The sequence below is a fragment of the Pogona vitticeps genome, chromosome 4, assembly GCF_051106095.1.
Source record: "Pogona vitticeps strain Pit_001003342236 chromosome 4, PviZW2.1, whole genome shotgun sequence".
In the NCBI taxonomy this organism is placed as follows: Eukaryota; Metazoa; Chordata; class Lepidosauria; order Squamata; family Agamidae; genus Pogona; species Pogona vitticeps.
This window is the reverse complement of record NC_135786.1, coordinates 75,967,030-75,979,621: the sequence shown is the minus strand read 5'-3', so window position 1 is coordinate 75,979,621 and position 12,592 is coordinate 75,967,030. Positions and strand designations below refer to the sequence as shown.

At 43.3% G+C, this 12,592-nt stretch overlaps 1 protein-coding gene across 2 annotated transcripts in view; it reads right to left on the bottom strand.

Annotated features, from left to right (window-relative positions):
* Positions 1-474, bottom strand: part of CACHD1 (cache domain containing 1) — a 161,954-nt gene extending 161,480 nt beyond the window's left edge. The window contains exon 1 of one of the 2 annotated variants that reach the window (XM_072997750.2): positions 128-474. In XM_072997750.2, the coding sequence (XP_072853851.2) occupies positions 128-349 (222 nt within the window). In that variant the 5' untranslated portion in view covers positions 350-474. The remainder of the gene's footprint in view (positions 1-127) is intronic. The other variant, XM_072997751.2, reaches the window with a different exon arrangement.
* Positions 475-12,592: the final 12,118 nt, after the last annotated feature.

Sequence of the window (12,592 nt, the reverse complement as noted above, 5' to 3'; positions counted from 1 at the left end):
AGTGGCAGAAAAAAAACAGGAAGAAAGGATGAAGAGAGAGGAAAGAAAGAAAACCAGGAAGAAGGAGGGGAGAAGAAAGAGTGGAGGAAAAGCGAGCGAGCGCGCGGAAGGAAGGATGATTACCTACCTGCATGGTGACGACCCCGAGCTCCTCCGTGGCCAGTTTCCTCATCTGAGTGGCTAAAACTTGCGCCTCATCCAAAATGGAAAACTCCGAGTCGGCGGCGCTGAGCCTCCAGAGGAGCGCCATGCAGACGACCCACCAGGGCCGCTGGCCCGCGCTGCCCCTTCCCCGGGAGAACGTCGGGTCGCCGGGGGAGCGCCGCCCTGGCCTCGGCCTGCTCGCCATGATGCTGCCGCCCGAGAGGGGCTTTCGGAGCGCCCGGGCGAGCCCGTCGGGCACCTCCTGTGCGCCGAGCGCGCCGCGCAAACTTTCCCCGAGCGCCTCCCAAACTTCGGCGCGGGCGGGCGGAGAAGGAGGCTACGCCGCGGGGCTCCGGAGGGAGGCGGTCGGCGGCTCCATGCAGAGGCCGCCGAGAGCACGAACCGCTCCCCACCCGGCGGAGCTTCTTCCCACCAAGCCGGGAAAGGGTTTTTGCTCGCTCGCTCGCTCGCTCGGGCTCGCTCTCCGTGTGTGTGTGTGTGTGTGTCGCTTCGCCCGCCTGCGCTTCAGCTCCAGGGACGCACACACACTGGGAAGCTCCGCTCCGGCTGCCGAGCGAAAACAGCGGCGGCTGCGGAGAGCGGCAAACTGCGGAGCAGGCGGAGGAGCAGCAGGGCCCGGATCGGAGTCACCGAGGGGGGAAGGGGGAGGTGTCTGGTGCCACCAAGCTGCGTGTAGGCTCTTGTGCACAACAATAGGGGGGGGGATTAGAAGGGAGGGCTCGGGAAAGCCGCGCGCGCGCTCCCGAGCGGCTCCCCGCTCGCCCCCGACCGAGAGACTTTCAGAAACTTTCCAGCAAACCTCATCCCGCCTCTGCGGTTTGCGGAAAGCAAGTCCTCAAACTTTCTTCCCCGCCTCCCCGCCCGAGCACTGCGCCCTTCACCTGTTGGATTTCCAACCTCGCCTGAGCATTTACACATCTCTATCCATTGCCACGCTTTCCTTTCTTTACGCCTTCCTCGTCTCTTCCCCCCCCCCTTTTTTTGTGATTTTTGGTTGTGTTTACGTGCCGGAGCGTATAAACATCTCGGTTCGTGCTTCGGATTAAACGGATGCCGTCTCTCGCGGGAAACTTAATGCTCGGATATATTTGCTCAACGTTTCTTACAGCGGGGGGGGGGGGTTAAGAAGCACATTTTCCTGCTATACAAATGGCCTGTCAGGACCAACCCCTCCCCCGCGCAAATCTCCAGACTGAGTGGTGGTTACTTTCCAGTCTGTTGTGTTGCTTTCAAGAGGGCCTGCTGACGTTCAGGACAGATGGAGGAGAAGAAAAGGAGGTTCTGGGCAAAAATAAGTTGTTTCAATGTGGTTTGGGTGGCCTGGTTTTAGTATGGAAACCAAGCACTTCCTAACCTTTATACAAATTGTATTGCAGGACAGTGACTCCTTTAAACACTTAATAAACAATGCATATAATCTCTCTATTTTCTTTCTGTTCCTCCAGTTGTAAATTTATCCATTTCCACCTGCACACTGTATATGGAACGGCAGGGTAAAAACAGCCCTGTCCTATAGCACTGTCATTTCTTCTGCTCCAGAATCCCCTTGTATGAAGCCCCTTTCTAAGTTTCCAGGAGTTTTACACAGGGAGAAAGATTCTAATGACATACGCATGTAGTTCATATGATCAGCCCTGGATCAGGCCCAAGACCAGGGTTTAGAAACCATCATTACAACATCTAAAATCCTCCAGGGTCTTCCCACTCTTATCCCAGCAACTCACACCAGATAGCCATACTCTGATTCTATTAGCCTTATTCTCTAGGAATTTATCATTGTTAGTTATTTTATTATACTGTACTAATATTCAACCTTTCCACTTCAAGATAGTGCTCAAGGCTACGTTAAATAATACCACTCAAGAGGGGAATAAATACCAAGCTCACTCCAGGCCAGGGGCTGGCATTTTAAAGCAGATTAGCTATTCTAGTATAGGTTGAGGTAGTCCTGAAAATATTGATTAGAATATGATAACCCATCAAATAATAAATACCAGCTACTCCTAGCATTAAAAAGTAGCTGATGAAAAGAGCACACCATGTGAAGAGTATATTATACACAACTCTCTTCTTCCTCCTGCTCAGTTCATATGCAGAGACAGGCATACGGCTCTGGGAGCTGGAGATGAGGTTACCCAAGGTGGCATGAAGGGCAATGCTGGTATTTGGTGCTAGTTTTTGCGGAAAGTTATTGCTTGGTTTAGGGTCGTGGGTGGATGGGATGAGACAGCAGTGAAGAGTCCCTAGGACTTCATCTGCTGGCTCAAGCCTGCCTAATCCATTTTGCTGCCTGAGGTGAAGGAAAATATATTCTTTCCAGCCCATGCCACCTAACAAAGGGTGGAGATTTTCTGATGTTTCATGCATTTTTATGGGAGCCAGTCTACTTTTGAGAAAACATTTACAAAGCCCCAGGGAAAAAAAATAGGAATACATGTAAAAGTCTAAGTGATTTAGCAACAAACAGTGACAGCTTCCATCCTGGGAGTACAACTTAAAAGGAACAAAATATGACAAGCCAAAAACTCCAGTAAGAATATCTCTTTGACATCTATGTGATAAAGCACTCTCCTGGGAAGTGAAAGAATAATAATAATGTGCAGTAATGCAAAGTAACCTTTATAACCCTTTAGATGTGGATTCTGTCCCTCCCTGCTGCGATTGTAAATTCTGGGATCAATAAAGCAGTACAGAACTAATATGTAAACCCTTTTGCAAGCAATTGCACAAAGTTTTTAAAAATCAGGTCCTCATTAGTACTTTTGAATGTGGTGCCTATTGTCCTGTTGCCTAAAGAAGGGAGTGTAACGAATATTGCGTAAGTGTTCCTGCCACTCTGGCAGTCTTTCCATCACCATTTTTACATGGGTTGCACGATCAGTCACACAATTATGCAGGCCATGGGGAGCCTGCCAAAGGAAAAAAGTCCCCTTGTGCAATTTCCCTTCCATTTCACATTTGGGTAGCAGGATGCTAGCCAATATATTTTGTAAACAGTATTTAATTGTTATTTTTAAAATTATTTATTTGCTGCATACAGTTACACAACAAAACAAAGGTAATGCCCTGGGTTGTTGTGACGCAACTAACCCGAGTAGTTTGTTTCTTGTATCCTTTGACAGCTTTCCTTTACTGTTGAATCCCTCTGATCAAATGAGAGCATGAATTCAAGGTTTGTTCTTGGCTTGGGTGGGAGGGTTGTTAGCAGGAAGTGGACTAGAGAAGGGAATCTGTTTGCTGTTAGCCTAAGCAACAAAGTAGATGGCAAAGCAAAGTTTCATGGTTAGTTTAGCCCTTTGACCAGCGGCTTGATCGCAACAAGCCAGGATGTCTGGCTTGTCATATTATGCACACGTAACCAGTATGTCTTTTTTTTTTCTTCCTTTTATTCATCTGCAGTAGCTCACCAAAATTCTGTGTTACACCCAACCCTCCTGAAAGTACATTAAGGATAATTGTTTTCCCATTTTTCCACATTTTCTATCAGGTTTTGGTTATAATCAACCTCTTGCTTACCAAGCTTTTGTGGTTTGGGCCCCAAATCACATGAAGTTAGTTACGATATATGACTTCACCAAAAGCAATGAACTTTGAGTTCACTAACTTTTTCCATAAGTTTCTATGAGATGTTAATCAGAACCCACTTTAGCTGGATTGGGGCCAGTGTTTATAATACAGAAAAGGGCATGGCAATGAGAGGAAACTTGCCTGGGGCCATGCATTTGAGAACATTCTTTCCATTAAACAATGCATCCCTGATTTTCTCTCTCTGTCTGTCTCTCTCTCTCTCTCTCTAATGCAAACCATAATGTTATTTAATTTCCCAGTGTATCCATGTCACTTTATAGTTCAATTACAGGCTGAAGGACTATTTAAGTTTAAAGTGTCTATAGCACTGCCTGTGCTAGAGAAACTTTGCATCTTTTTAAATTAATGGAGCTAATTTCAAAGACTGGGATAGTATTAGCAACTCATTTGTACAGTACGATGTATCATGCCTCTGTAGAAACACTATATTATGTACAGCCCCAGTCTTGTGTTTTGGCTGTTTAGTATTCCGGTTTTGCTCTTACGAATGAGGAAATCATCTTTTTAAAAAGACAACTGGAATACTCTATGGCTTTTGTCTCTCAGACATCTCATATACAGTGTGCTGCTATGCTCATAGATTGAGTTTTTTTAAAATATTAACCCTATTATGAAGAATGTGCCCTCTCTAGTTTCCTGCACTGGACTCCTTTGGGAAGAGTCGTGATGGCCACTGCTTCCTTCCTAGAACAGTGCCAGGTTTCTAACTTGAGGGTATTTTAAGAATAGTCTCATCTCGCATAAAGAACATCGTGTAACCTAGTTTCTGCCACATGGAACCCAGATAGATACCTGCTTCTGGGTTTCAATAATAGGGTGGGTCCAAAATATTTTGCTGCCTGAGGTGCAGCAGTAAATGGTGTGGCCTTGTCACTCAATACTGAGTACACACACACAAAAGAAAAATCCTTTGCTACATAAGATAGAAAAGTCCACAAATACTTGTCTCAAAAACTATAAATTGACTTGCAACAATAAAAATTAAATAAATCAGTCTCCTGTTCTTTCACAATATTCAAAATCTGCTACTCGAGGCAGCCACCTCATTCTAGCTAATGACAGTGTGTGTTTCCCTCTCTGGATTAAAGAATCACAGTGTCATCCTATATATGTTTATTCAGAATGAGGTCCAATGAATTTAAGCAATGCTTACCTCCAGTTATTTTATATATATGGGATTTCAGCCTTGATAATTAGCCTAAAGTCCCTTACCAGTGGCTCAGCCTCACTGATCCCTTCTTGCATGGAATCATCTCATCTGCCTGTGACAGAAATGCTAATATTTTGCAGAAATTATGGGGTCTGTGTTAGAGTGTACCCTTATTATGGAACGAAGGCCAGAATGGTTGGGGTCTTACTGCCATTCCATGTGAACTGAGGGCGGTCATAAATATTGTGCTTTAGACATAAATACATCCAACGCTTGCCTGTGGTTGCACATTGTGAAGAAAATCAGCAGTGGTGGAGAATCTGCCTTTCAGATATTTTTATCCATCACCAGCAATTTTCTCATTGAGGAAAAAATTCTGGCAGAAAATTGGAACACTGATCGAAAGGTGCTGCCTTAAATTATAATCTAGTGAGATCTGCAGAGTAGACATTGTAGGGAATAAGAGCTAACAACGAAGGTTGTGGAAAACATCACAGTAGTTGATTAATCTCTTCTTCCCATCCTCTCTAGTATACAACTATTCATGCTTGGCAGTAATCCAATAACACTTCAACTTCTGCCATATATTAATATTTTGGAACCAGAGACTGAACCTGTCCCTTCGGTCATCAATACACATAGCTTCCTTTCCCTTTCTCTCTCTCTTTCTGTGACTAATAAGTTTTATCTGGCACACACTTTTCTGATGAAGTGGGCTGAAGTCCACACAACTTTATGCCAAATCAAACACGTTAGTCTTTAAAGTAGCATAATACTTTTTGTTATTTTGGCTGCAACAGACTAACACAGCTACTCCCCAGGATGATTATTTTTTAAGCAGTTACATATTCTTGAATTCTTTCCCAGTGCATGCCGTAATGGATACAAAGACGACTATATTTCATTCACAGTCTAGGGATGCTCATTAATCTATACTCCTACATAATTCTCCTCTAAATTTGTCTTCCCTGTTAACCATACCAATAGTTTTTATTACGCAGTTTGCTTACTCTTCTGCTATCATTTCTTTCATACGTTCACTGCATTTTTAAACAACTAGGCTAGTATGCTATTCAATATTGAAGTGCACAGAACTCCAGCTGCAGAAGCTGCTCAGGCAATCTGCTGAGATGCTGGTTGTGTGCCAAGATGCTCACAACTACCACCTCATGAGATCACCACAGAAGCTTCCACAGTTGGAAGTCTGGGTGGATATAAATATTGAATAGGATTAGCTACAACACACAAATACAATTCTCTTAAATCACTTCACTGGTAGTTTATTGAGGACACTGGTTCTTTAAAAAATTAAAAGATCCCATATTTTACCTGTAAGTCACAAGGGGCCAACATTTACTAGTTGCTGATGCTTTTATTAGATTATTGGGCCTTTTGAGCTAGACCAGTTATAGTGAACCTTTTTTAGCCCGAATGCCCAAACTGCAACACAAAACGAACCACGACCGTCCGGAAAAGTCCCACTCCTCTAGCTGCATAACCTTCAGTGCATTCCCGGGACACTCCCCTCTCCACCTTGAGGTGCAATCCTTAAAGGCACAGGCAGCAGGAACCAGGTGTTGAGGACAGGTAGGTATTTCTTGATGTCAAATTATGGCTCATGGGCCGACAGAAAACTCCATGTACAGAAACAAAAGGCTAAAAGATATGACACTGGAAGATGAGCCCCTCGGGTTGGAAGGCGTCCAACATGCTACTGAGGAAGAGCAGAGGACAAGGACAAGGAGCTCCAGAGCTAATGAAGTGGTTGGGCCAAAGCCGAAAGGATGCTCAGCTGTGGACGCGCCTGGAAGTAAAAGTAAAGTCCAATGCTGCAAAGAAAAATACTGCATAGGAACCTGGAATGTAAGATCTATGGACCTTGGGAAGCTGGAGGTGGTCAAACAGGAGATGGCAAGAATAAACATTGACATCCTGGGCATCAGTGAACTAAAATGGACAGGAATGGGCAAATTCAAGTCAGACGATTATCATATGTACTATTGTGGGCAAGAATCCCATAGATGAAATGGAGAAGCCCTCATAGTCAACAAAAGAGCTGGAAAAGCTGTACTGGGATATATTCACAAAAATGATAGAATGATTTCAATACGAATCCAAGGCAGACCTTTCAACATCAGAGTAATCCAAGTTTATTCATCAACCACTGATGCTGAAGAGGCTGAAATTGATCAATTCTATGAAGACTTACAACACCTTCTAGAACTGACTCCAAAGAAAGATGTTCTTGTCATTATAGGGGACTGGAATGCTAAAGAAGGGAGTTAAGAGATAAAAGGAACAACATGTAAGTTTGGCCTTGGAGTTCAAAATGAAGGGCAAAGGCTAATAGAGTTTCATCAAGAGAACAAGCTGGTCATCTTTTCCAACAACACAAGAGGCAACTCTACACATGGAAATCACCAGATGGGCAATACTGAAATCAGATTGATTATGTTCTCTGCAGTCAAAAATGGAGAAGCTCTATACAGTCAGCAAAAACAAGACCTGGAGCTGATTGTGGCTCTGATCATCAGCTTCTTATAGCAAAACCCAAGCTTAAACTGAAGAAAGTAGAAAAAAACCACTGGGCTAGTCAGGTATAATCTAAACCAAATCCCTTATGAGTACACAGTGGAAATGAAGAACAGATTTAAAGAACTCAATTTGGTGGACAGACTGCCTGAAGAATTATGGATGGACACTCGTAACGTTGTACAGGAGGCAGCAACAAAAACCATCCCAAAGAAAAGGAAATGCAAGAAAGCAAAGTGGCTGTCCAACAAGGCCTTACAAATAGCAGAGAAGAGAAGGGAAACAAAATGAAAGGGACATAGGGAAAGTTACAGAAAATTGAATGGGGAATTCCATAGAATAGCAAGGAGAGACAAGAGGGCCTTCTTAAATGAACAGTTCAAAGATATAGAGGAAAATATTAGAAAGGGAAAAACCAGAGATCCATTCAAGAAAACTGTAGATATTAAAGGAATACAGTGGTGCCCCGCATAGCAACAATAATCCATTCCGGAAAAATCATCACTATGTGGATTCGTCGCTATACTGAACAAAAAAGCCCATAGGAATGCAGTAAAACACGTTTAATGCATTCCTATGGGCTATAAACTCACCATTATGCGAAAATCCTCCATACGGCTGCCATTTTTGCCACCCAGTAAGTGAGGAATGGGCATGAAAACACAGTGGGCGACCATTTTAATTACCCGGTGGCCATTTTGGCGATCAGCTCTTCCAAAAACATCGCTATGTGAAAATCGGTAAGCGAAACAGCTTACCGATCATCGCAAAGTGATATTTTACTACCTAAATCATCACAATGCGATCACTTTTGCGATCACAAAAAAGCCATCTCTATGCGGATTCGTCGTTAAACGGGGCACCCATTATGCGGGACACCACTGTATTTTGTGCAAAGATGGACATGATAAAGGACAAAAATGGTAGGGACATAACAGAAGCAGAAGACATCAAGAAGAGGTGACAAGAATAGACAGAGGAATTATACCAGAAAGATCTGGATGTCCTGGACAACCCAGATAGTGTGGTTGCAGACCTTGAGCCAGACATCCTGGAGAGTGAAGTCAAGTGGGCCTTAGAGAAAGCATGACTAACAACAAGGCCAGTGGAGGTGATGGCATTCCGGTTGAACTATTTAAATCTTAATAGATGATGCTGTTAAGGTGCTGCACTCAGTATGCCAACAAGTTTGGAAAACTCAGCAGTGGCCAGAGGATTGGAAAAGATCAGTCTACATCCCAATCCCAGAGAAGGGCAGTGCCAAAGAATGCTCCAACTACCGTACAGTTGCACTCATTTCACACGCTAGCAAGGTTATAATCAAAATCCTACAAGGCAGGCTTCAGCAGTATGTGGACCGAGAACTCCCAGAAGTACAAGCTGGATTTCGAAGGGGCAGAGGAACTAGAGACCAAATTGCTCACATGCACTGGATTATGGAGAAAGCCAGAGAGTTCTAAAAAACATCTACTTCCGCTTCATTGACTACGCAAAAGCCTTTAACTGTGTAGACACAACAAACTATGGCAAGTTCTTAAAGAAATGGGAGTGCCTGACCACCTTATCTATCTCCTGAGAATACTATATGTGGGACAGGAAGCAACAGTTAGAATTTGACATGGAACAATTAATTGGTTCAAAATTTGGAAAAGAGTACGACAGGGCTGTCTATTGTCTCCCTGCTTATTTAACTTATATGCAGAACACATCATGCAAAAGGCAGGACTAGAGGAATCACAAACCAGAATTAAGATTGCCGGAAGAAATATCAACAACCTCCGATATGCAAATGATACCACTTTGATGGCAGAAATTGAGGAGGAATTAAAGAACCTCTTAATGAGGGTGAAAGAGGAGAGTGCAAAAATGGTCTGAAGCTCAACATCAAAAAAAAACAAACAAAAAACTAAGATCATGGCCACTGGTCCCCTCACCTCCTGGCAAATAGAAGGGGAAGATATGGAGGAAATGATAGCTTTTACTTTCTTGGGCTCCATGATCACTGCAGATAGTGACAGCAGCCATGAAATTAAAAGACACCTGCTTCTTGGGAGGAAAGCGATGACAAACCTAGACAGAATCTTAAAAAGCAGAAAGATCATCTTGCCGACAAAGGTCCGCATAGTCAAAGCTATGGTTTTTCCAGTAGCGATGTATGGAAGTGAGAGCTGGACCATAAAGATGTCTGACTGCCGAAGTATTGATGCTTTTGAATTGTGGTGCTAGAGGAGACTCTTGAGAGTCCCCTGGACTGCAAGGAGAACAAACCTATCAATTCTAAAGGAAATCAACCCTGAGTGCTCACTGGAAGGACAGATTTTAAAGCTGAGGCTCCAATACTTTGGCCATCTCATGAGAAGAGAAGACTCCCTGGAAAAGACCCTGATGTTGGGACAGTGTGAAGACAAGAGGAGGAGTGGATGACAGAGGACGAGATCTGGTTGAACAGTGTCACTGAAGCTACCAACATGAATTTGACCCAACTCCGGGAGGCAGTGGAAGACAGGAGGGCCTGGTGTGCTCTGGTCTATGGGGTGATGAAGAGTCGCACATGACTTAAGAACAAAAGTATTTCTTGAAGGCGAATTATGGCTCATGGGCCGACAGAGAGGGCCCTCCGTGGCAGTTGTGGCACATATACCATAGGTTCACCATCACTAAGCTAGACTAATAAAGTCATCAGGATAATGCAGACTTTGAAATTTGTCTTATGCCCAACATGGCCAGCCCTGATTTCTGTATAAATTGGAGAATACTCAGTTCATAGGGTATTCTGTTCCTATTTTTAATCCTGAAACACAAAGGGAAGGCAGATATTGAGTGGGAAGTAAGTCTATCAAAATGATGTACTCAGCTTTTATTGATGAAAATACTCTGCTACACTGCAAAGATGGTATTTCAGTGCATTCAGGAGACTGTTAACAGTCTCTAAAAGTCCAGGTGGGTGAGGTAGGAGGTGTGAATGGGAGAAATTTGCTATCTACCAGTGGTATCTAGAACCCATCAAAGGGTGTTTTCATCCTGTGTCTTGGAGATGCATAAAATACATGACAAAGCAGGCAACTTGTAATGGATGTCTTAGTCACTAGCAAGGAGCGGGGGGGGGGGGGGGGGAGATTTCCCAAGAGTCACACATTTTTCTCCACAGGAGGGTATTACAGTAATTCATTCACCAAGCTACTGATTGACTAATTGTGTGTCCCACCATGAATGCAGTTTAGGTGAGTAAAAAGAAGAAATATCGTAAGCACACTGTCTCAGATGAAAAAGTTATAATTTTTATTGAACAACACTGGTTATTGAGGTAGTTCTGAGAGGAATATTTTATTCATTCAGAGGCCCTTTATGTGATGCTTGCCAACCAACAGAGTGAAGCTCCTAATTCTTCTCACCAATGCATGGTGGGAACTCACTCCTAGTAACCAAAAGGGCTCCTTGAATGTTTGAGTTGTTCTCAGTTCAGGAGAAAATCAAAGCCTGGAGAATCTCTCAAACCACATTCCAGGCTCTGTCACTTCTGTACCTCTCATAGAGTAATGGAGGTTTGTGGAGCAATATGCCTCCCTGTGCATCTGTATAGACTGTCTCCCTTCAGAAACCATAGCAACAGATCAGCTAGCAATCTGCGAGACTCATACACTGCAATTCCAAAGTCCTAGCACAGGGTCCTTATAAGGAACAAAGTCTGAAAAGTGTCCAAAGTCCAAATGTAGGGGGCAACTGGCTAAGTGAATAGTTATGGGGCATGTGAATTTAGGAGCTGTACAAAGATACTGGCCAGTATCCTGTTCGGTATTTTTCAGTGCATGGAGATTCCTCTTCAGAAGTTGACAAAGCAATCTGACAACATGTCAGATGTATGCACCCAGTCGTATGACCAGCATCTTGTGAGTTGACATGGCATCTTCTGCAGATGGAATTCCATGCACATGAATACTGAATGGGATACTGGTCCTTGTTCTAGCACCCTGATTCTAGAATGGAAGGGGTTTAAGCCTAAACTTTTAGAACCCAACTTAAAGCACATCTACAGGCCATCAGTATTGCCTGCAGAATTACACTAGTCAGTATTAGATTTCTACTTGTGAGTATCTTATATGGAATCCCTCCCCCCCCTCTTGAGCAGACAGGAACTTCTATATATGATATACAACTGAGATTTGACCTTTTAATGCCTATACTCCATATTTCTAGATGGCTCTGCATTCTGCTTCCCTTTAGAAAGCAAAGGGAGCAATCGGGGGGGGGGGACAGTTAACCTGAAATATTCAACCCTGGTGTAAAATATCCAAACTGTACTAAGTGGTAAGACCCACCACCCATTCTTGTGCCCTCAGCAGTATGACTTCAAGGCACAAAGTGGCTTAGCTACATGAGATCAGTTTTGAACTATACAATATGTTGAGTTACATACTTAGACCATACAGTATTCTATCATGAGTCGGACATCTTTGGCCTTCCAAATGTTTTGGCCTAGTTTCCATAATCCCTCACTCTTAGCTGTGCTAGCTGGGGCTTTAAGGGAGTTCTAGTCCAAAATGTCCTAGGGAGCCCACATCAACCCATTTTTGCCTTACACATTTTTCCCCTGTTATAATGTGACTGACTCCAAAGTTAATAGGGGTCCTCTTCTCCATTGTGGTGTCAGGAATAGATGATGAGAGTATGGAGCAGTCATGCTGCTGGACTCTCAAATGTTCTACTGCCCTGCTCTTGGCCCCATGTTGTGCCTCCAATGTCACAGATGTGTCTTTCTATCAACAATGATTCAGTATATTTTAGTATGTCTTCTGCCTCCACTATATAGGAGAGTTCATGGGTGATATTTTCCTTTGCCAACGGGTGTAACTCAGGATTATGTTCTAAGCAATTTTGTGCCAGGAAAAACTGAAACCTTATTCCTTCACTTCGAGATAGAATTGCCATTCCATAAGATCCAAACCAGCCACTGCTTAGAACATACTATTTCTAAAAATAGGGAACATCTTATATCTGCATTAAAGGTATACTGATATTCAGTTAACAATAAATGCATTTATATATGTCTTTTTACCCCCTACAGATCCTTTTAGGTTAATTTTTTTTTCAATTAACAATTTGAATCATTATTGCCATAGAATTAAAATTGCAATTATATGTGTGTTTCATCAGATTTTA